The 23,571-nt window shown below is 54.9% G+C and overlaps 1 protein-coding gene across 35 annotated transcripts in view; it reads right to left on the bottom strand.

Annotated features, from left to right (window-relative positions):
- TCF3 (transcription factor 3) overlaps positions 1-3,193 on the bottom strand; it is a 53,900-nt gene extending 50,707 nt beyond the window's left edge. For all 35 annotated transcript variants that reach the window (XR_001559704.3, XR_001559705.3, XR_014935016.1 and 32 more), the window contains exons 1-2: positions 2,945-3,193; positions 737-838 (exon numbers count right to left, since the gene is read on the bottom strand). Coding sequence is in view for 32 of the 35 variants with exons in the window: in XM_015886498.3 (XP_015741984.1) it covers positions 737-811 (75 nt within the window). In the remaining 3 variants the exon portion in view is untranslated. The remainder of the gene's footprint in view (positions 1-736; positions 839-2,944) is intronic.
- Between the last annotated feature and the right edge of the window lie 20,378 nt (positions 3,194-23,571).

The raw sequence follows: 23,571 nt of genomic DNA, 5'->3' as shown, positions 1-23,571 counted from the left end.
TCTGCACTTACACCTGCCAGCCCTGCTGTGGCACAATGTACCCAATGCCATACGTCACCAAACACCGGGCACAAACCCTGACCCTGCTTTGTGGGACTTCTCTTCCCCTTGAGCTGCATCACACATCCCCATGGGGGAACTTTTAGGTCCTGTTTCTTTGAAAAGCAGCTGAAGGTTTCCAGGCTATAGAAGAGCAGAGCGAAGGGAGCAACGAGTGCCCTGAGTCCTGTTGAAATCATATACTGGACAGCTTGGATAAAATTCAAACTGAGATAGAATAACCTGCAGGAGCAAAAGTTTAATAGTCTGGGGTTGGGGGAGAAGAATAAAGGCTGATTAATGGGCTCCTGAAGTTACATCTCTGCATTAGGTCCATAACCAGGGTGGCAGGAACAGCCATGCAGCATTCTGCACCATAAGCACCAACACAGAGCTCACTGCATTATATTTCCCCATCCGAAAAACCACCTCTGAGTGCTCCCCATGAAGAAACAACACGCTTTGAAGGGGGTAAGTAGGGGCTGGGGGGGCAGAGGGGAGGGAGCAGGAGGGGCAGCAGCTTCGTTTTAACTTAAAAATAAACAAGTTGCAGCACATGTGCACTCACACAAACACGGCACATCTGAAACCCATCATGTCCAATTTACAGGCTCACATTTCCTCCCCTTCCCAGCTCCCTACCCACAGCCCCGGGCCCTTTAAAGCTCCCCCCCCCCTCCGGGGCTCCTTCACTTACCATACTGAAGTCCAGCAGGTCACTGAGCTCTTTGTCTGTCCCAACTGCAGCCATTCTCTGCTGCTGCTGATTCATACTCCCACAGACTCAACAGCGGCAGTCCTAGAGAAAGCAAGGGGGAGGGGAAAGAGATATTTTAATGACTGGAGCCAACCACCCACCCCATTGATGAATATTTAAAAAAGACACAGAGAGAAAAAGGGGAAAGAAAACACAACTCCAGTGCACGTTCCCAGCACACAGAGGCTGCGGGTAGAGCCTTCAACACAGCACCCAGAGCAGGAACAAGCAGCCTATTGACCAGCCACACTTGGATGTTGGTTTTTTTGCTGCCAATTCCACTCGTTTGGGCCAATTCTGTTCCTGGCGTGCGGCAAATGAAGAGAGGGGGGGAAAAAAAGAAGGGGGGGGGGGGGGAACAAGTGAATTCGTTTATCAAAGGGTTCAGGGTGAGTTATCGCTTGGGCGCTTGTCTGGCTTGGTTTGTGCTTCCCCCTCCTTCTGGTGCTCGATGTAGGTTATAAAAATGAGGAAAGGGGGAAAAAGAAGAAGAAAATCAACACAAAAAAACCCCAAAGGTTTGAACTTCTGGCTGCTGAGCACCTGCAGCTCTGCTCATGGGGATGCCCTGAGTATGGAGGAGCAGCTTCGGCCCCTTCCCAAAAGGAGGGAGGGAATGAAAATTAAAGCAGTTATTATTGTTATTATTATTATTTACCCCTTAAGGAAAGATTGATCTTTATTGGTGGATAGAAAAACATTTCCTTGGGAGGGAGGAAGAGATGAAAGACCCCCTTTTTCTTTGCCCCCCCCCCCCCCCCCCCCATCCTCACTTTAGGAACTCATTCATGGCTATAAAGGGCAGCTGGCCAATGCATTTAACTCATTAATCATAAGGGTAAAAAAAAAGAGAGAAAAAGAAGAAATAAAAAGAGAAGGAAAGCAAAAAGGAAACAACCGCACACAACCCAAAGTGTCTGCGGGGCCACACGCCACATTGCAACTAAGTTTTAATATTAAAAGAAAATAAAACCTAATGCAACAAAACAAACCGGAGACCGGCCCAGCGTGGAAAAGCTTCCACTGCTACATTGAAAAACACATTAAGAAAGGAGGATTTGGGGGTTGTTTTGTATAAGGATGTTGCCTTTAGAGCACATACAACCACTGGGCACAAGGACCCCCCACCCCCCCCAGTACAACTTTAACAACGCAGCCCGCCCCTTGATTTGCTTTTTCCCTTTTTATTCTTTTTCTCCTCTTTTTTCCAGCTCCTTTTAAAAAACTTCTTTCCTTTCCCTGCTTATTTTCTTTAATTATTGCTTTTTAATCATTTTCCTCTCTCTTCTTTTTCCCCCATCCCCCTCTATTCTCCAACCCAAAGCTTCGTCCCGGGACGCCCAGCCCTGCCCTCTCCCGGCTCTCTCCGCTCCCGCAGCTGCACAAAGGCCCGAGAACAGCCCGGGGGAGGGGGGGGGGGGGGGGGGTCGCTGGGTTGGATCGGGGTAAGGGGGGGGGGTTAAAACACCCCAAAACCCCACATCAATGCTACACTCAGCGCTTCCCCCACAACCCAAACCTCAATGCTCTGAGCTGGGGCACAAAGAACCGAGGCACCATTAGGCCTAAGTTTGTGGGAGGGGGGGCTCAGCATAGAAAGGAGGGGGAGTCCTCGCATCGCCATGTAAACCCACCCCCCCCCTCCAGTTCCTATGAGGCCACCATAGGGTGGGGGGAGTCCCAAACAGCCCCCCCCTACCCCACCAACACGAATCACCCCCAAGCTGTGCTAAGACCCAACGGGACCCCCCCCCCATCCCATCATATTATGGGGGGGGCCACAACAGCTCCTATCACACCTCCATAACTTTCCAAGAGCAGCATAGAGCCCACCGCCCCCCCATTATAGATCCCATTGATAGTGGAGGTGAATGGGGGGGGGGGGGGTGAACTCCATGCGGGACTGCTGGGATAAGCGGCCCCAATAAAGGGACCCCAATGGGTTTAAAGGGGGGGGATCGGAGGACAATGGGTTTAAATGGGTTTAAAGGGGGGGTTTAAGGGGGGGGTTAATAGAAGTTGGCGGCTGTCCCGTAACTGAACACAGGGATGGGGGGGGGGGGGGGGGGCTAAGGAAGGGGGGGGGGGCAGAGGAAAAATCTCGTTGTTTTATTAAATATCTTAAATTTCTTAACGTTGTTTTATTACCTGTTGTTCCGGGGGTCGAACCGAACCCTCAGCTACGTGTATATATAGAACGGGGATGAAATTGAGGCCTCTCATGAAGGATCCTATCGGAGCTCAAGGCCCCGTTCCGGGCCCGGTTCCGGTCCGGTACCGGTTGGTAACGTTGGTTCCTATTGTTCTGTGCCGCCGTCGGGGTTACGGGCGCAACGAAGCGGTTCGTTGAGCTCCAGGCCCGGGCGGCGCGTGCGCCCCGGCCCGCCCCGCGCCCCCGCCCCCGGCGCGCCGGGCCCCACTACAACCACCCACCCCCACCCCCTCCCACCGCCCGACTGAGAGGAGGCGCGAAGCCACGCCTCTTTTGACTCCTCCTTCCGCTCGTATCCCTCCGCCGATCTCGGTGTTTGAGGGGTTGATGGAGGGATGGAGGTGATTGTGGAAGCGTTTTGAGTTGTGTATGGGGGGCAGTGTGGGGAGGGGGAGGGGTGGGGGTGGTTTATATGGTGCTGAGCGTTGTTTTTTGAGGGTAAGTGTGGGACTATGTTTTCCGGCGGAGGGAGACTGAGAGGCTTTACAAACTCATCAGTCCCTAGTTATCCAATAGAAAGCCTCGCCGCTCTGAGTGGCGAGTAATACAGCCAATAGGAGAGCGCGATGCTTCACGCCCCGCCCACCGAGCAATGGGGGTGGCCGCTGGTTCCGAGCCCTCACAGTCGAGGAGGTCGGATGGGTCGGTGTCGTTTGGGCCCATGTCCCATAACGGGCCCTTGTATCTCAATTCATCCCCATTAATTCGTGGTTCCAAACGACCCTTATGTGTATCCCCAACCTCCCATTGGATGGCCATTAAGAGCTGCCATCGACCTCTAGTGCCTTCTGAATGTGCGCTGCTGTGTGCAATGCACAACGCAAAGTCAAGGCCTGCTGCACTGCTGGGGCTGCAATGTTGGGGTTGCAATGCTCAGGCTGCAATGCTGGGGGCTGCAATGGTGGGAGCTGCAATGCTGGGGTTGCAATGTTGGGAGATGCAACACTGGGGTTGCAATGCTGGGGGGGCTGCAAAACTGGGAGCTGCAATGCTGGGGTTGCAGTGCTGGGATGCAATGCTGGGGCCGCAAAGCTGGGAGCTGCAATGCTGGGGGTTGCAATGCTGGGGATGTAAAGCTGGGGTTGCAATGCTGGGAGCTGCAATGCTGGGGCTGCAATGCTGAGAGCTGCAATGCTGGGGTTGCAAAGCTGGGGGCTGCAGTGGTGAGAGCTGCAAAGCTGGGAGCTGCAGTGCTGGGGTTGCAATGCTGGGGCTGCAATGATAGGAGCTGCAATGCTGGGGGCTGCAATGCTGGGGGGGTGCAGAGCTGGGAGTTGCAATGGTGGGAGCTGCAAAGCTGGGGCTGCAATGCTGGGGGCTGCAATGCTGGGGTTGCAATGCTCAGGCTGCAATGCTGGGGTTGCAATGCTGGGAGCTGCAAAGCTGGAGCTGCAATGCTGGGAGCTGCAATGCTGGGGTTGCAATGCTGGGGGCTGGTGATGCTGAGGGGCAAATCATTGCCACACGGAACATACCTGGAGCTGCAAGAGAGCAGCTGTTCTGCAGGGCTCATGGCAGAGCTCCAAACACTGGGGACGTGGTGTGGGTTGGGGTTTGTTGCAATGGGGTGGGCAGACCAGAGGTTGCTCCTAAAGCCAAAGCCCCTCCTGGGGCTGCAGACCCAAGCAATGACCCTTGGGTTTTGGCCATGGGGGGGATGTTTGCTGCTCCTCACCATGCAGAGCTGTGGATTTTCTGCTCTGGGCATCCCCCTGTGTCATGTTTCTGTCTATGGGCTGGTCCATGTCCCAGGGCTGGAACTGCTGTCCCCTCCATTGGTGACTCCCGAAAGCTTCCACTATTGGGGCCACTTTAACCCCAATCCACCAGCAGAGCAGGGAAGGGACAGGAGAGACACCAGTGGGGTGACAAGGAGACGGGGACACAGAGGGGACAATGGGGGGCTCACGTTGGATCCCGGTGACTTTAAGCACTGAGCTGAGCTTCATATTTGCATTTAGTCACACTGTGAGTCAGACATTCCAGCCCCGGCTGCCGAAATACCTCAGCTCTGACTCCTTATTTCCCACTGCAACCTTTCTCCCCCCCCCCCCCCCTCCTTCTCTTTCCCTTTCTCCTCTTTTTTTCTTCCCTTTCTCACCATTTTGCCTCCTTTTCTCACCCTTTTCTTCAGGTTCACCCCATATTAAAGGCAGATTGAGATCCTGGGGCACACAGGGAGACCAAAGGCACAGGGCTGGGTGGGCATTGGGGGCTGCATTTTCCCTATTGCAATAGGGAGCTGGGAAGGGGGGGGGCAGCAGGGGGAGTTAACCCCACCCTGACATAGAAGAGCCCAGCAGTGATGGTGGGCAAGTGGGGAACACCCTAAAGCCATTGGCATGGCAGCAGTCTGAGCAATAGGAGGGTGGCAATGTGGGGGGGGGGGGGGGGATGTAGGATGAGACCCCCAACCCTGGACCCCTCAGAGCTGGGGCCAGGAAGGAGCAATGTGGAGTATTTGGAGAGAAAGGCGGGTTCTGTGCTGGGTTTCCTGAATGATGCATTCCACATGGGGTTGCATCACGCACAGCTGTTACATCACTTTAGCCAGGAAATTTAAAACAAGTGGTCCGGGCTGGAAATGAAGGGGGGGGGTTAATTATTATTTATGGACAACAACAACAACAGAGAGAGAAGGGGGAAAAAATAGTCTCAAAACACTTTTTTTCTTCCTGTTTTGTCTTATTATTTTGCTTAAGGAACAGAACTAAACCCCAAACCTGCTCCTCCCTCCATCCCAGTTGCTTTGTTGCCAGCTCCTGCCCTGTGTGATGGCTGTGGCCTTGGGGCTGGCCATGCAACGACATTATATCCATGCTGTCCTCAAGGGTGTCCCCTTCCATCCTGGTCTCCCCCATCCCATGTTGACAACCCCATCCCAACCATGTGGATATCAGTGGGACGACACCGACCTTTCCCTTCTCCACCTCATTTCCCTATTTCTCTCCTGGCTGTGGGTACCATTGTGTGCCCTTCCTCCCATCACACCCCTCATCTTCCTCCCCTCCAACCCCTTTGGCCCTGGCCCTTTGGGGTCCCCTTCGAGATGCCACTTCTCTTATGAATGCTGATATTTCTTTGGGGGGGTTTCAGCCCATTACACCCTTATGGTCTCAGAGTTGGGTGGTCCCCAAACTGTGACTTTCAGATGCTGTGATGGTGAGGAAAGCCTCCATCCACCCCAAGGTGATACCCAGAGCTCATCACTTAGAGATGCTCCATCCTTCCCTAATGCCATCCCACAAGGAGGGATAAGCAAAGCTGCTTTCAAATCAACAACAACAAAAGAAATACATGGGGCTGTCAGAGAGCTCTCAGGGAGGAAACACGGCGTCCCCAACCCCAACAGGCCCCCCCCATCCCCCCCTTGCATTGCAGTGCCTGCAGCCCAGGATAGCATCCGCCCACAGGCAGGAAACCCGCGGTGCTTTCGCCTGCGTGGGGGGCTCGGGGAATCTCCTCGGAATGGAAAGAAGTTACAACCCCGTGCCCAGCATTGCTTGGGTGGGGAGAACCACAGGGTGCACAGGGGGGACGGCACGAGGTTGTTCCCCTTGTGCTGTGTTTTGGGGTGGTGAGATCTGCCTGGAGGGGTTCGGATGAGCTGACCTCAAAGGGATGTGGGGGAATGGGGAAGAGAGGAAGAGTGGATGGGGATTGATGGGTGTCATGGGATAGTGAGGATGGGGGTGCAGTGATATCTGTGGGTGCTCTGCCTGGGGTGTGGGTGCTCCCCATGGCTGGGATGTGGCTGACATTGCTCTGCCTGCATCTCTGCTGCTCTGGAGCATCACTTTGGGTGGTGGGTGGGCATCAATGGGTGAGAATCACCTTTTCTTCTCTGCCACTGTGGCCTGAGCCCCTCTGCAGAGCACTCAGGGTGATGCTCAAACACAGGCATGAATGTGGGGGGCACCACGCTGAGGGCTGGGGAACAGCCCCATGAGGAAGCACAGCATCAAAGTGGGAGAAAACAGCATTGAAGCTCAGAAAAGTGCCCGAAAATGGAGAACTCCAGAGCTGGGGAGAGCCAGGTACCTCATGGGGACACTGGGACCTCAGTGCAGAGGGGGCAGAGCACGGAGCTGGTGGCTTTTGGGGACCCAGTGGGGGATTTCCCTGCTTGAACCCACATTTTTGGGTGGGTTTTGTGCTCTCATGTCAAGTTTCAGGAGGAACAGAAACCGCCCTGGTGAGCACCCAATGGCCACAGCCATGGGATGGGGAGAGCCCTATTGCAATGGGAGCAGGATCTGGCCCCGAAACCCCATTTTGAGGGGTTACAGATGAGCAAGGGGCTAATGATGGCTATGGGCTGGCATGATGTGAGCCCACATCTCAGAGCAGAGGATGCTGCAGGCTGGGGGCAAACTGTGGCCCCAAATCATTTATATATGGTATAAGGTTCCCACCCTCGCTCAGTATCATGCCAGGCTGCAGCTGTGTCCCCACTGTCCCAGCCCTATTCTCTTTCGCTTCCCCGGTGCCGTCGCATGAGTGGGAGGCGAGGGGGGGGGACTTGACTGCAATGGTAAAATTAGAACCTGGGAACCCCATGGGCTCACGTCACTTTGGTGAGAAGGAGGAGAAACAGAAAGTCCTGGGAGGGCTGAGATCTTATGGGGGGAGGGTTAAGGGGGGCAGCCTGGGGGGCTGTGTCCCCATTGGCGTCCCCAGGTCCCAAAGCCACCCCTGGGCCAACCTCCTTCACTTGCTGTGTTTTGGGGCCGTGGAGGGGGAGGGCGCAGGAAGGCAGTTTAACTGCAACCACGGGTGAAATGTAGGGCAGCCCCATCTGTCAGGCTGCTCCTGCTTGGATCTGACTGCGGTGCCTCCCCCCTGCATCCCATCCATCTCCTGCATCCCACCCCCTGCATCCCTCCCATCCCCTACATCCCGCTCTGGGGTGGTGTGTACAGACACAAGACACTTATTTGGGTACTGGGGTTGAAAGGGGGGAGGGATTACCCTTATTGAACCCTGGTTGTCCCCATTGATCTTGTGGATAACCCCATGCACAACCCGATCCCAGGCTCTCCTCCTATTTTGGGGCATCCAGTGACTTTCTCCTCATTTGTGATATTGGGAGAACTCCAGCACAGAGATTTAGGGGCATTCACAGCTGTTTGACTCAAAACTGAGCACTTTGGGGGGGCACCAACCCCATGATAGTAACCCCAAACTCTTTGCCCCCCCCAGCTCTCCTACAGAGGGTTGGTTCTATAGGGCACAGCACTTGGCTCGCAGTGTACTATTAAACAAAAAGCAGCACAGAACCCTCTGCCCCGACACCAGCTCTGCTTGGAGCTCCGTGCTGAGCAAAACGGAGCCATTTCAGCAACCCAGAGTTGAAGGACAGAAATTTGCTTGAAATTAAAAGGCTGCACCGCTGTGTGCGTGTAGCCCGGCACGGCGAGGGCACGGGGTTTGCTGTGACCTCAGTTTAACTTGGCAGCAGTCAGACAGCTTTATCTTATCTCTGCATCTTCACTGCGTGTGCGGGGTGAATGGATGCCAAGTGAGCAGTGTTCCCCGGTCCCATGTGCTGTGGCAATGTGCTCCTGCATTAATGCATAGGGCTGGGGGGGTTCTCATCCCCATCCTCACCCCATCTCATTCCCACCTCCATCTCCACCCCCATCTCCATCTCATACTCATTTCATCCCCATCCTCATCCCATCTCCGTCCCCCTCCCCATCCTCATCCTCACTGCCACCTCCATCTCATCCTATCCCATATCCATCCCATCCCCATCCTCATCCCATCTCCGTCCCCCTCCCCACCTCATCCTCATCACCACCCCCATCCCTATCTCATCCTATCCCATATCCATCCCATCCCCATCCTCATCCCATCTTGTTCCCACCCCCATCCCCATCTCCACCCCCATCCCCATCTCATCCTCATCTCCACTCTTATCCTCATCCTCATCCTCACCCCATCTCCATCCCCCTCCCCACCTCATCCTCATCACCACCCCCATCTCATCCTATCCCATATCCATCCCATCCCCATCCTCATCCCATCCAACCCCCAATATCATCCTCATAGCCACCCTTACCCTCATTCTCATGATGGGGAGCTCAAGTAAAGCAGTCCCTAAAGCTCTGCCCTATGCTGTGCCCCACAGAACCACATGGGGTGCTGGATTTGTCCCTTATTTTCCTGCAGCACCCTCAGCCCCTCGCTGTGCCCTGTGGTTTCCCTACCTGCCCCAGGAGGCCCAGGGATGGGGACAGCACAGCAGGCAGGATGTCACCTTCAACCTCAAGAGGAGCTGCCACCGAGGGGGAGGGAGGTGGGGGGGAGGTTGCAAGTCACCCTTTATAAACACAGGGGCTGCTTTACTGTCCTCTTCCACAGCCACATCGGGATCCCATGTCCCAATGGTGGTGACAGAAAGACACCCCCTTCCCTTGGGGCCAGAGCCCCAACCCTCCTGTCCCACCCAGATGCAGGGACACCGTGACCCCACAGTGAGGAAGGGCTCTATGTTAGGGCCATAAACTCAGGGCTTTGCCCTCAGCCAGCTCCAGCTGCAGCTCTGTGTGTACAAGAGATGGGCTGAGCCCTCTTTGTCAGTATTTACCACTGCAAAAGGAGGAAAGCCTCCATGGGATCCTGTACCCACACAGCCCCCATGGGATCCTGTACCCACAAGGTGCCCCTCTCTCCAGTAATGGGACACTTAAGGTACCCCCCCACCCACAGCCCCTCCCCACCCCATTGCTGACTTCAGTGGGGATGTGCAGGTTTCCGGCTCTGCAGGTGTGCAGGGGGGGGCTCAGTGCAGTTGGGGGGTGGGGGGTGATGGGTTGTGCCTTGTGAAAGACACACAGACACCGCTATGGGTATGGGAGGGGGATGAAGATGAGGATGGGGATGGGCATGGAGATGGGGATGGAGATGGGGATGGGGATGAGGAGGACACGGACAAGGATGGAGAATGAGGATGAAGGTGATGAGGAAGGGGAGGAGGATGAAGATGAGGGTGAGAATAAGGATGAAGACAAGGATGAGGACAATGAGGATGAGGACGAAGGTGAAGATGATGAGGGCAAGGATGAGGGTGAGGATGAGGATGAGGATGAGGATGAGGATGAGGATGAGGATGAGGGTGAGGATGAGGATGAGGATGAGGATGAGGATGAGGATGAGGGCAGTCCAGTCCAGTCCTGCCTTCCACCCCCAGCAGCACAGGGCAGGGAGGACTCTTCCCTTTAGGGGTGTCCCAGGATGGGGACCAGCTCATCTCCAGCCCTTTGATCCCCCTCCCCACTGTGGTTATGGGGCCATGTGAAGAAAGCGAGAAAACAAAAACAAACCCAACAAATTCTTTTCTTGCCTCGACCACAGAGGTACCAAAACGAAGCTGCTTTCCTCCCCTCCAACCCCCCCCCCCAACCTGCTGCCTCCACCACAGCAATGACAATGACAGCTGCAGGGGTTGCGGGCGTCCCTTCCCCCCCTTCTTCCTCACCCATCCATCCCCCCACATCCCCATCCCCTTTACAGCCTCCTATACCCCCCCTTTACCCCCCTTACACCCCCCTGCAGCCCCCGCAGCCCCCCGAGCTTTTCGTCTGACATTTGAAAAATGCCAGGCTGAGATGGGAGACGGCAGCTGCAGGGTGGCACGCGGCCAAGCTCTGCGTTTTGGGTGCCTTTCGCTTCGTTTTCCTCTCTCATGAATGAAAGGGGAAGGCTGCAAACCCCCCCCCCCCCCCCCCAAACAACAAACCCCATATCCAAGCAGAGGGTTTGAGGGCTGCTAAGGGGTCTTTGGTGGGATGGAGATGGTAAATGATGGGGTTGATCCATGTGGTGTCCTGCTGGTGTGCTTTGATGTAGGGTTATGGTGGTGCCCGCTGTCCTGTTGTGGCTCTGGGATCACCTATGGGGAGGGATGGACAACATGATGTTTAGAGAGGGTGGGAGGGGGCAAGCTGGGGGGCTCAGGCACTGTGTCCCTATATAATGGGGAGGGTCCAGGGCTCCTGCGTCCCTATATGCTGGGGAGGGTGCTGGGCTCCTGCCCCATATTGCAGACCCATCAGGACTCATAGGACTTAGGGAAAAGCCACCTTTATTGGGGTGTCCCCATCCCTGCTGTGACACCACAGAGATGGAGATGGCCCCAGCTCAGGGCTCAGGGTTGGCATCACCTTGGGGACATAACCAATGCCCATTGGACACCTATAGCTACACAGCATGGAGGAGCAGAGGGTACCCCAATGTATTGCATCCCCCTGTGCCTTGGGATTGCACAAGGGATGGGGTCGTTGTGCCCTCTGCCCCCCTCCATGCAGGGCAGGGGACGGCAGCAGCAGCAAGGACGGGCCCTTCCATACTCATATTTTATATTCATGTAAGCAACATAAATCCGCCTGGCTGCTCTTTCCCTGACAATAGAATTCATTATGATGGAAATATCCTCCGGAGGACTGCGGCTTAATTACCTCCTGATTTGCATTTTTGCATATTAATGACTGTAAAGCTGCTAATTTTGCCGCATTCTTTTAAAGGCGACGCTTCTCCGGCTCCATTCCTGCCTGTTTCCTTTCTCATTGCCGCAGCCAGAGGCGCCCCAGCTCCGCAACCCCAACCCCAAAGCAGCACCCCATAGGATGTGCCCCTATAGGACACATAGGGGCATCTATAGGACGTGCCAACCCATCCCCACCATCACTCTTGCCCTCATTCTGCTCGTGCTGCCCCATTCCTTGTGGTGTCCCCATACATCCCAATGATGCTCCCCCAGCCCCGAGGTGAGCGTTGGGCCGCCCGCGTCCCCTATGAGTTCCCCTATTGTTCTGATGGCGGCTTTTGGGGCAGCGGTGTCACCGCTCGTTACTTCCACTCCGTGGCTCCAACCGCAACAGGAGGAGGAGGAGGAGGAGGGGTCCTCACCTCCCCCCCTTCACCACCAGCCACTGAGTCCCCAGGCACCGGGGGGGCAGCGTTGGGTATGGGGTGCCCCCTTGAAATGAGGTGCGATGGGAGGAGGGATGTGGGGTGATGCTTAGGTCCCCACTCAGGTGTCCCCAAGGGCTGGATGCTGTCCCTAAAGCTGTTGGGACCCGGTGGGACCTGCAATAGGGAGGGTGAGGTCCCCATCCCCACTGAGCAGTTATGGGGGCGGATTTGTGGGCAATGCAGGCAGTGAGGGCTCAGGGATGAGGATACAGGGACGGGGCAGGGGGCAGCGATAGGGGCTGAGCTGGGCTGGAGGGTAAGGACAGGGACGGGGCTGTGTTTGTAGATAGGAACAGAGTGGGGGCATGGAAAGGGATGGGGCACAGGGGGAAAGGACCGGGGGGGCTTTGGGGGCGGACGGGGCCGCGTTTGGGGCCGCGTATGGGAGTTATTGCGCCACCTGGCGGACAAAAGCGGTACTGCAGGGGAGCGGGACGGGGGGCTCTGAGGGACCGCTGGGTGCGGGGTGGGGGTACGGGGGTCGTGGGGGGGGGGTTGGGATTTAGGGACCTCCAGCATCGCCCCAGAAGGTGAATGGGTTTGGATCCCTTGGTACCCCCCAACTCCCGCCTGGCACCTCCGCGGACTCCCCGCTCACGGTCGCTTTGGGATGCATTTAACCCCCCCCAAAAAGGGGGGTCAGAAACAGTGCCCCCAACCCTGCGCCTTTCCTTACAGCCCCTCCCGACCCCCAACACCGCCCCCCCGGGGGACTGCACCTGGCACCCCGTGTCCGTCCTACCCCCCTCCCTCACATCCCTACTGTGTCCTCCGCAGTGGGGGGAGGCCGGGGGCCACTGAGAGCACAGGGGGGGTGGGAAGGGGAGGGGGCAGCGGGACCCCCCCAAGAGGCGGCGGTGGCAGCGGGACCCGGAGAAAGGACAGTGAGGGGACAGCGCTGCCCACTAGAGGGCAGCGGGAGCTCAGGAATGGGGGAATCGCGCTCCACTCACCCCTCCGTCCTCCATCCCGCACCTTGACCCCCCCCCCCAAGTCCCCACACCCCCCTCGTACCCTCCTTCCCTCTCCCACCCACACCCAAGCTCAGTTTCCCCCCCACCCCATTGGTTACACCCCCCCCTGTTGGGCACCTCGTTGTGCCACCCACCCCTCGACCCTCGCCCTCCCAAATCCACTCGCATCCCTCTAATTCACTTGCCTTGACACACTGATCTGCTCCGGCCCCCCCTGCATCCCACACCCCCCCTGGGGGCCATCGGTGTCACCGTGGCAACGAGTGATGGTCAGCAGCCGGTGACCTGGGAGCCCTGGAGGGAGCCCTGGCCCTACCCGGGGTCAGAAGGGTCAATCAATCTCATTGCTATGCACACAGATCTTCGTTACTGGTAACGAGTGCCCACGTTGGCAAAGGATGAGGAAGAGAGAGAAAATGGGGGGGGGGAGGAATAAAAGTGAGAGTTGGAGAATTTGGTTTCCTAAAGCTCGTCCTTTAATGGTTCCTGAGGCCTTGTAGCTTTGGGGTAGGGATAGGGGCTGATAGGGGGATTCATTGCCTTGGGGGAGAAGAAAGGGGAGAGCAGCCTTCCTCCATTCCCAGTGCCCCGAGTCTTCATCCTGCTTGGCTCAGGGCTGGCTGAGACCCTGCAGACTCATCACAGTGGTGGGATGCTTGAGTGGTGGGGTCTGTGGGGTGTGTGGGTGAGAATCAGTGCAGGCAGGGGGTGGGGGTGGGGGGGGATGGAGGTAGGGATGGGGTAGGGATGGGGTAGGGGTGGTGTATGGCAAGGCTGGGGATGGGACTTAGTGGGGTTGGATGGGATGGGATGATGATGCTGAGTGGGATCTCAGTTATGGCAAATGGGAACAGCTCTGAAAGAGATTTGGGATGCAGGTGGTTGGGATCCCCAACTTGAATGCTGCCCCCAACACAGGGATGTTGCAGCAGAAAGTCCACACATCCCAGCAGAGGATGCTCAGAGGAGACCCAATGTCCCCCACCCGACCCCAGAGGGACACCACAGAGCTCTATGGGCACAGGGCAGTGGAAAAAGGGGGTGGGGGGGGCATTGGCTGCCTTGTGCTGCTGCTGCTGCCCACTGCCCCCCCACCAGCTCTGAGGGCTGGAGGCTGCAGAGCACAGACACGATGTCTCCAGCACAACCACACTCATCTCAGAGATGGGGTCTGCTGGGAAAAGCCCCCCCCCCCTCCTCCAGGTCACCCGCAGACAGGGGCATTTCCAGGATTTACCAGTAAGAAGAAGGGGGGGAAGCACTAAAAGCACCATCCCGGGGCCTTCCCGCTTCCATCTCTATCCCATGTATGGCAGGATGGCTTGAGTTGCTCCCCCTATAGCATCAGCCCTATAGGATCACCCCACATCCCCACCCTGGGACACAACCTGAAGGCACCACTCTGCCCCATAGTGCGGTTATGGGGAGCTCTCCCCTCAGCCACTATGGGATATGATGGGATATGGGGCTGAAGGCACAGAGCGGAGCTGCCAGCCGGGAGATGGATTTACTGCAAAGACGCAAAAATTAGTTTATAGGATACGTATGAATAAAGATTTCCTCCCTTGATGGGGAAGCTGGGTTTATTAATCACTGCTTGTGCAGCTGCAATGATTCCTTTTGGGGGATGGAGCCCCGTGGAGCCCTATAGAAAGGATATAGGGACCCTTTGAGCTGCATCCAGGACACCTCTATGGTGGAGCAGCTTTTAACTCCATCCTCAGCCCTGCTGACGTTCATTCACTCCATGGGGCTGCAAAGCAGAGCTCAGTGCTCATCCCAACATCACCTGGGATGCAGGTATCCCACTGATGAGCATCCCCACCACCTCCCTGACCCCTCCAACCTCGGGTTGATGAACCCCATGGGTTCGAGGGGGGTTGGGACCCATAGTGGGGGAGGAGAGGGTTGAGAGGGGGGGATGGCATTGGTGGCGGCGGGGGCCGTCGGGCTGCAGGCTGCCTCTCTCTGTGTCTCCTTGCTGGGCGGTCGATCCCCAGACAGGCTCCTCGCCTTGCTGCGTGTGCTCTTTCGAGCCCATTGATTTCCCTGAGTAAGTGAGTTTGTATGGATCATGCAGCACGAAGCCCGGGCTGCCCATCGGTGCAGCAGCCGGCGGGGGGGAGGTGGTTGGGGGGGGGGGGAAGAAGGGGAGGAGGGGGAGGGCAGGAGAAGGAGGGGATGGGGGGAGCCGGGAGAGAGCAGAAGCGATCAATATGGACAGTGTGAAGTGAATTAATGGAAGACGTAGGGGCTGGCTGACAGCGCTGCCGGGGCCGGGCTGCCCTTCGGGGACAGCGGGGATGCAGCTGGCGGTGCTGCCGGGGGCCCATGGATGGTTCAGTGCCTTTGGGGTGGAGGGTGGGGGGATGTAGGGAGTGCTGGGAGCCCCCCAGGAGAGATCGGGGTCATGGGGGGGGTGGGCAGTGTGGGTCGGAGCACAGAGGATGCCCATCACTGTGGGAACAGCCAGAGTTACTTTCCAACCTCTGTGTTGTCCCATGGATGGAGCAGAAGAAGCATTTCCTTCATTTCCTTCCCATCTCTCTTGGCCCTTTTGCTGCTGTGGGTGATTCACATTCGTGCTAATGGAGGTGAAACAGAACAACCCGCCTGGCTTTTGGGGTGCAGAAATCTCCCTTATTCCAGCCCAGATGGGACGGTTTGCAGCCATTGCTGGATGCTGAGGCTGGTTTGGCTTTGAGGGCCCGATTGCTCTTTCTTTCTCCCATATCACTGTTGGGATGGAGGTATAAAGAAGGCGAGCAGAGCTGGTGTCGTCGGGTGACAGAGTCAATGTGAGGAGGGGATGGAAGGAGGGAATGGGAAGGAGTGGAGGAGTTGTCAGTGTGACTTTGCCCACAGGGTCCTGGGAGCCACCTGAAAAGATGCTTTTGGTCTTCGGTTCTTGGCTCCCAACGCTCCATTTTCCCCTTTATAATGGGGGAAAACAGGAAAGATTGGGCTATGGGGCACCTGGATGTGCCCCAAAGACACCACGCTATCTCTGGTTGTCCGGGTTGCAATGGGTTTATTATGGGATATGGGATGCAGGGACCCCATCGTGTCCTGCTGGTGCATAGAAGTGAGTGGTTCTCCAGGCAGACAGACCCGAGCAGGGGGAGCGAGAGGTGTGCTGTCCCTTTAAGAGAATAATTTCGGAGCTGGCCTACTGAGTTATTGATTGGCGCTATGGTAACGTATATTAGATTATGTATGGCTGGAAATGTGTTGTGGACTGGGAGGCTTGTTTGGGAAGCCAGCACTCTCCTTCTTGTAACCAGCTCCCCCACTAAGGGGACAGGCTGCGAAGGGTCTGAGAATGGGCACAGCTCAATGCATGTGTGAGCATCAGCTTGTGGAATACAGGGAGGGGGTGGGAATCTCTGGGGCAAAGTGATGCTTACAGGGGAGATTTTGTTCCAAGGAGCATCACTGGGTGGGATGGGGGCAGCAAATTGAGCTCTATGGTTGGGTGAGCCCATGAACTTCAATGTGAAATCCCAAAGCAAAGAGCACCAACTCCATGAGCATCCCTCCATGCACGCACCATCACCATGCTGTGCTGGCCCAGCCTCACTTCCCAACACCTCTACAACCCCAAAAAGTCACTGATCTCCTTCCAAAGGCCCCATAGCACCGAGTACTGATTCACCCTGCTCTAAAGTCCTTCCCCAGCAGAGCCCAGGGCTCTGTATTGATCCTGCTGTCACCTTTGGGCGTGGGGCAGTGAGGGGACGCAGCGGAGCGTGCGCAGCCCAATGGGGGGCATTGTGCTGGTGTAATTGGGCTTGGAAAATGAGAAGCTTCAGAATCACTGAAAAGCCAAAGGGATGGAGGGAGGGGAAGGGCTCCGGGATGATAAGAGTGGGGAGCAGCTGTCCCATGGGGACCCCAATAGCATGGGGGACACCGATGCTCCTGCAGGTGCTGGGGTGTGTATGGGCAGGGGGCACAGACCCTTGGAGGTGGTGTGGCCATGGGGAAGTCCATAGCGGTGCAGACAATGGAGTTTGGGGGGAAACAGGGATAATTCTTGCATGTTTCAGGGCTGCTTTTATCCGGTGTTTGCAGAGGGAGAAACTGAGTGGAGCTCCGGGTCCAGCAGTTTCTATGTATTGAGATGTTTCTCTCTGAGGCAATTACGAGTGGCTGCTCCAGTGCTAAATACACCGTCCTCTCCTCCCTCTCCTTTCATTGTTATGGGGTTTTTTATTGTATTTTTTTTTTAGGGTTTTTTTTTTTGTGTGTGTGTGTGTCTCTGCCAGTGTAACATAAAAACACATCGATCTCTCCACCCGGTACTGTGCGCGTGCGTGGGGCATGAGCCTCAAATGGGTAATTTCAGCATCCAAAGCCCTGCAGCATCTCCATCCCTGATGCCCGGTGGCATTTCCCAGCCCCACACCAACAGTGCAGCTCCTGCTTCTGCTCCTGTGTGCTCCCATGGCTCTGCTTTGAGCCTCTGAACTCCCAGCACTCCTGCAAAGCGGTCGATCCCTGCACAGATGGCCCCAAATCCTTCGTGCTCTGGGAAATGGGGTGTGTGTGTGTGTGTGTCTGTGTGGTTTTTCCCTTCCACTTGGCTGGAGCTGCTGCAGGGCAACACTGGGATGCTGCATGGGCAATGGGAGGGCAAGGGGAGGAGATGGGGATGGGTGGATGGATGGATAGATGGAAGGAAGGAAGGAAGGAAGGAAGGAAGGATGGATGGATGGATGGATGGATGGATGGATGGATGGATGGATGGATGGATGGATGGGTGGATGGATGAGGGCAGTGGCAGTGCTCAGCTCACCAGCACACATAGCTTGGAGCAGTCACCATCCAGTGAAGCCAAGGAGCTTTGCTGCCTTCAGGTCTGTTTAAAGAGCTTGTCTGCTTGGCCCCAAGATGGACTAGATGCGAATAAACCTCCCTTCTACCTCTTGCTCCTCCCTGGGGTGATCTGAAGGGCTCAGCTCCACAGGGACACCCCAGGTGGCCCTGCAATGCAGCCCTGCTCAGTCCCTCCTGGTGACACTTTAGCTCTAATCAAACAAGTGCAAAAACAAAGCAAAGTTGTCCTTTGGCTGTAAACTCTGCTGTGGTGTGTCCTGGGGGTGGGGGCTCACCCAGAAGGGGGTTCAATGCCCCCCCAGAGTGGAGAGTTGCACCCATTAGCCTTTACAGAGCGCATGTCCCGCTCCTCTCCCCCTCTCCCCTCATTAGCTGCAGCACGGAAAGTGTTTTGAACCCTTAGCAGAGGGGTCCTCTTGCTGCCCCCACCACTTTTCCCGTCATGCTCATTAAAGTATCCATCAAGCAGCGGAGATGAAAGCCGGCTGGGGATGCATTACACACCTTGGAGAGGGATGAAAGCACCTCTTTAGTCCTAACAAACCTCTCGAAGCCGAGATGCAGATGGACGAGCCTCACACTGCTGCCTTTCATCTTAATTTCTCCTTCTATTTTAGGGGGGGGGCAGGATGCTGCTGCTGCTGCTGCAGCCACCCCAGTGATATAGGGCAAGCACAGTGACCTTGGGTGGCACATAGGGATCAGTGCTATGTCCATCATCTTGTCCTCTCCAAGGACCCATAGGGCAACCCAACGTGTCACCATCCATTGGGATCCTCCATGGACACCTCGATTCCCAGCTCTGGGATCTCCTCCTATGGATGGGGGTGGCACAATCCGTGCTGGGCCGAACAATGTGATAGGTTTTAAGCTTAGCAATGGTTCAGGTTTGTACTTTGAGACAGAAAGAAAGAAAGAAAATAATACTAATAAAAATCCATGGGGCATTAAATATTTACAGAAAATCAGCAGCTGCGTAAATAATGGAAAAATCCAATATTCTGAGAATGGACTGGTTTTCAATAAATTTGAAAGTTTTATGATATTGTTATTATTATTTATTGCCTATTTTATTTGTCGGTGTCTCCTTTCACAGGCTGCCTGGATCCGGGTGCTTCACCAACCTGTGCAAACCAAGAGGCCAACCTGCCTGGGTTGGGGCTGGCTCTGCCAGCTGAGCCCATCCCACTCATCACAGTGATGGGGCTGAGAAGGGTGTTCTCTGCTGAGGTGCTGCTGCAACCTGGGAAAACTGAGAGGTGTCCCTCCCCACATCCCTGAGCATCCACGTGTCAGTGTCCCTGAGCATCCCATATCCCTGAGCATCCCATATCCCTGAGCATCCCATATCCCTGAGCATCACACATCCCTGAGCATCCCATATCCCTGAGCATCCCATGTCCTTGAGCATCCCGTATCCTTGAGCATCCCACATCCTTGAGCATCCCATATCCCTGAGCATCCCACATCCTTGAGCATCCCATATCCCTGAGCATCACACATCCCTGAGCATCCCACATCCCTGAGCATCCCACATCCCTGAGCATCACACATCCCTGAGCATCACACATCCCTGAGCATCCCACATCCTTGAGCATCCCATATCCCTGAGCATCCCATATCCCTGAGCATCACATGTCCCTGAGCATCCTATATCCCAAAGCATCCCACATCCCTGAGCATCACACATCCCTGAGCATCCCATATCCCCGAGCATCCTACATCTCCAATCTCTAAGCATTCTGCATCCCAGATCATTCTTACATCTCTGAGCATCCCAGAGCATCCCTGAGCATCCCACATCCCAAAGCATCCCTGTAGCCTGTTGTATCCACACATCCCATGCCATCCGAAATCCCAACCACCCCACATCCCTAAGCCTGCAGGTCCCAGCTGTGGGGCTGAGGGTGCAGCAGGAGCCCCGCAGGGGTGGAGGGCTGTGGAGGGTGACGGCGACGTAGCACCTACTCTAATGGGATCCTCTCCACAAGTAATTAAGCCTCGGCTAATGCTAACCGTAATGTGATGTATGTATGCCTTTAACTAATCATTTATTAGCCTCGTTGATGGTTTGTCAATATTAATTCATTTATTTAAACAACTCCGAGCTGTAATGAAGATGTTTGCTTTAAGGGGGAAAAAAGAGATGGAGCTGCCAGGAGATTTTTTGTTGACTCGATGGATGTCGCTCTGCCCTGGATGATGAGGACCATCCCTGGCCTTATATACCTCATATCCTCACTGCTATCCATGTCCCCTCAACCCATAACAGTGCCCAAAGCACCATAAAGGGTTGACCATAAATGGGCCCTTCCCAAAGAGCTGCATCCACACCAACTTTGTTCCAAAGGGTTTCCTCTGATTTGACCTTAAAATGTTCCTGCAGTGCTCAGATGCCTGAAATCAAACCCAAACGTGAGGCGCGATTGGGAACAATTGGTTTCTGCTGCCTTTCGACTCAATAACGATTTCGGATCAGTTTTCATTTCAAATCAAATCACTCCTAAATAATTTATATATACATATATATTATTGTTTTCAGGTGGGGGAATGGGAAATCGACAATCAAATGGGGAGAAAAAATGTACTTTTCATCCCATCTGATAGCCCAGGTTGGGTCAGATGCGCTTCTCTCCCTGCACCAGGGCTGTGTGAGCAGAGCGATGTTCCATCAGCTTCCAGCTCTCCTCAGCAACTTCTTAATATCAGCTTGATCAGAGTATTAAAGTTAACTTTCTCTTCAACAGGCTTAATTAGCATCTTTTCAGACAAACATAAATTAATCCCGGGTTGCTCTGGAGGATGCAGAGTTTCCCTTTGATCGATGGCCAACCCTCCTTCAACTCCTTGGAAGTCTTATGGAGTTGGTGAGCTGGCAGCATCCCCGTGTCCTCAGCACTGAGATGTGGGGCTGGGCATCACCCCTATGCTCCATGATTGTCCTTGCTGAGCCTGACCACTCCTGCAGCATCCTGCCGTTGTAGGGTGACATCCCATGGAAGCAGGACCTTGGTTGGTCTGACCCTACTACCTGCCCGTTTCCTTTGATGCCCATCATTGTCATATGAGAAGAACCAGCAAGAGGTCTTTCCCTGGTCACCTCCAGGGGAAAACAAGGTTTGCTTTCAAGATTAATTCAGCTTGAATAGTTGGTCACGTTCATTCACTCAAACAAAAGCAAAGCCAAAGGGTGGTCCTCACTGTGGGGACACTGCCCAGCTGGAACCAGAGGAGACCAAAATCCTTGGGCACAGAGCTTAGAGCCTTGAAATTCACCCAGCACAACGTTTCCCTTTGGGTTTCACCCAGAGCTACTCAGCATCACCTGATAAAACACAGAGGGCTGCTGTGTTGGGGTAACAGTGTGACCACATCTCTGATGGTGTCACAGAACACAGGACCCCATCCTGGACATGGATGGAGGATGAGCTGGATGTGGGGAGGGGGGGGTGGAAAAGGGAAGGGGGACATGCAGCCTGACACCAGGTCACGGAGCCGGGAGCGTTGCGAGGTGCCAAAGGGATCAATAGCAATTCTAATATCATACGAGTCAATTTTGACCTGTCATAGGCAGCTCAGCAGGCTGACTCCAGAGCTGCGGGACCTGATAAATGGGCTCTCAAAACCATATTTATAGCAAGAAAAAGCTCGTAAAATTGAAACAAGGCCAGAGCAACACGGGGAGGAGGCTGCAGCCTGGCCTCAGCGCAGTGATGAGAGGAAACTGGAGAGGGAAAAGGTGGGATGCAGGAGGCAGAGGGGGGAGCCTGGTGCAGGGGTGGGGCTGCTGGGGGGTCTATGGGGTTCAGACCCAGCCCAAGGGGCAGGGAGGAGCTAAATGATGTCCTCATTTTGTTTGGAGTTGCAGGGGTGAGGTATAGGGAGCAAATCCTACAAACTTCTGCAGCCATTTGGAGCCCCACAGCCCAGGGATATGAGTGCTGCAAGTGCTGGCTCCAGCCCAACCCCACAGCAGTTCACAACCTATTTGTTGAAGGGGGGGGATGTAGGAGAAAGTGTCTTCTCTCCCATTGCTGTTCTTATAAGGAAACCCATCCCATCCCTCTCCTCCCATCTCCCCTCCCCACATCCCTGCAGAGCAGACCTTGCCCTTCAGTCTTGTTTTCCTCCTCCCTTCCGTGTCACTTTCTTTAAGAATTGGACTCCCAAAGACGTTCAAGATTTACAGCATTCTCCCCCCAGAAGATTTGTGCATGGATTTCTTCAGAAAAATAAAAGTTGTTCTCTATGAAACATCTCAGTGGTCCCATCGCAGTTGTATTTCCTGCTATAATGGAGCTCATTTATTGATGGGATGGGAAGAAAGCAGGAAACACCAGCCTGGAGATGGCATCTGGACAGACAGAACTGTGATTTGAGATGAACCAATGACCAGAATATACCAGTGCTGAATGGGGTAAGAAAGCTTCTGGCTCTTCCTTACTGCTGTGCTCATGGAGTGCTCACATGGTGGTGGTGCCACCGGTGGCCTTGTGTCTACCACCAGCCCCACAACCTCTTGCTTGAAGGGTTTTCTCCCCAATAACTCAGCACTGCAGCAGCTCCTTTCCCCAAGTATTAACATGGGAAACCCAAGGCAGACAATGTCCAGGAAGAAATAACTCATGGTGTTGAGAAGTTGAGTCCAACTCAAGCTCTCCTGAGCTCCTGAAATATGGTGCTCCCACCACCGGGTCACGTTGGGCAAGATGGACCTGCCCCAGGAGGTTCTCCTGGATGGAAGTTCTCCATCAGGTCATTCTGCGTGCTTGGATGTACCAAAGAGATGGAGCAGAACCTCCTTTAGAACACCCAAGTGCTCACCCCTATCTGTTGGAGAAGGCCCAACCTCACAGGCCTATGTCCTCCATGAGGTCCCATTCTCCAGACCTCCATCACCTCCATCCTTTACGACCCTCAGACCTCTCTACATTGGACAAACCAGAGTGACAGCATGGAGAACCCATGCGTGTCAAACAACGATGGGCATCAGGAGAGGATACGTCTGCTGCTACCCGCTCTGCCAGCCCTTATCTGGGGGATGCGCATCCGGAGCCAACAAGGAAGAGCTAAAGGGGACATCTGTCTGCTCGAACCCTTGTCCCCCATCTCCACGTGCCAGGTGAAGATCCTGGCGTCCTCTTGACTGAAGCTAGGCAGAACGTCTGCGTTTCTGGCCTTCCTATCTCCTTGCAAAGCGTGGCAGTTCCTGAATTGCCCGGCCGCAGCGGGCCCTAATGGCCCAGAGCTGATGTTTTATTGTCGGGTTTAAAAGTGTAATTAGTTCAAGTGTAAACAAAAAAACCTTGCTTAATTAAGAATTTTTAAACAGGGCAGAAAGAGATTCCGGAAACATTAATGAACCCCAGGCAAGCACCATAAAATTGATCGAGGGAAGAGAGACAGCGGGGACGGGGGAGGGCTGGGATGGGGATGCGTGATGAGGGGGGATTACGGCAGAAATCGCCTTCAGTTTACTTTGGCCTCTTAATGCTGGAGTGCATTTGGAAGCCTGTGTTTATGGCGATGGGTCTCCATAGAAATACCTAATGATTTTTTATGCATTAATGGGAACGATGGACAGCGGTAATACATTGTTTAAGGGCATGGAGAGGATCCTTTTAAGGCTGACGTGTTGTAGATCAGGAGTGACAGGCCGGGTCCTGGCCTGAGGTTCCCCGTGCCATGGCCCATTGGGTCCCATGCCTCAACAAGGATCAAATGCCAGCGTGTACCTTTAAGAGTTCACAAAAGGAACAAATAAAATCAAA

This window comes from Coturnix japonica, chromosome 16 (assembly GCF_054131305.1).
Source record: "Coturnix japonica strain WE chromosome 16, WE-NBRP24, whole genome shotgun sequence".
Lineage (NCBI taxonomy): Eukaryota > Metazoa > Chordata > Aves > Galliformes > Phasianidae > Coturnix > Coturnix japonica.
The sequence above is the reverse complement of the archived record's forward strand: the minus strand, read 5'-3'. Positions and strand labels throughout refer to the sequence as shown.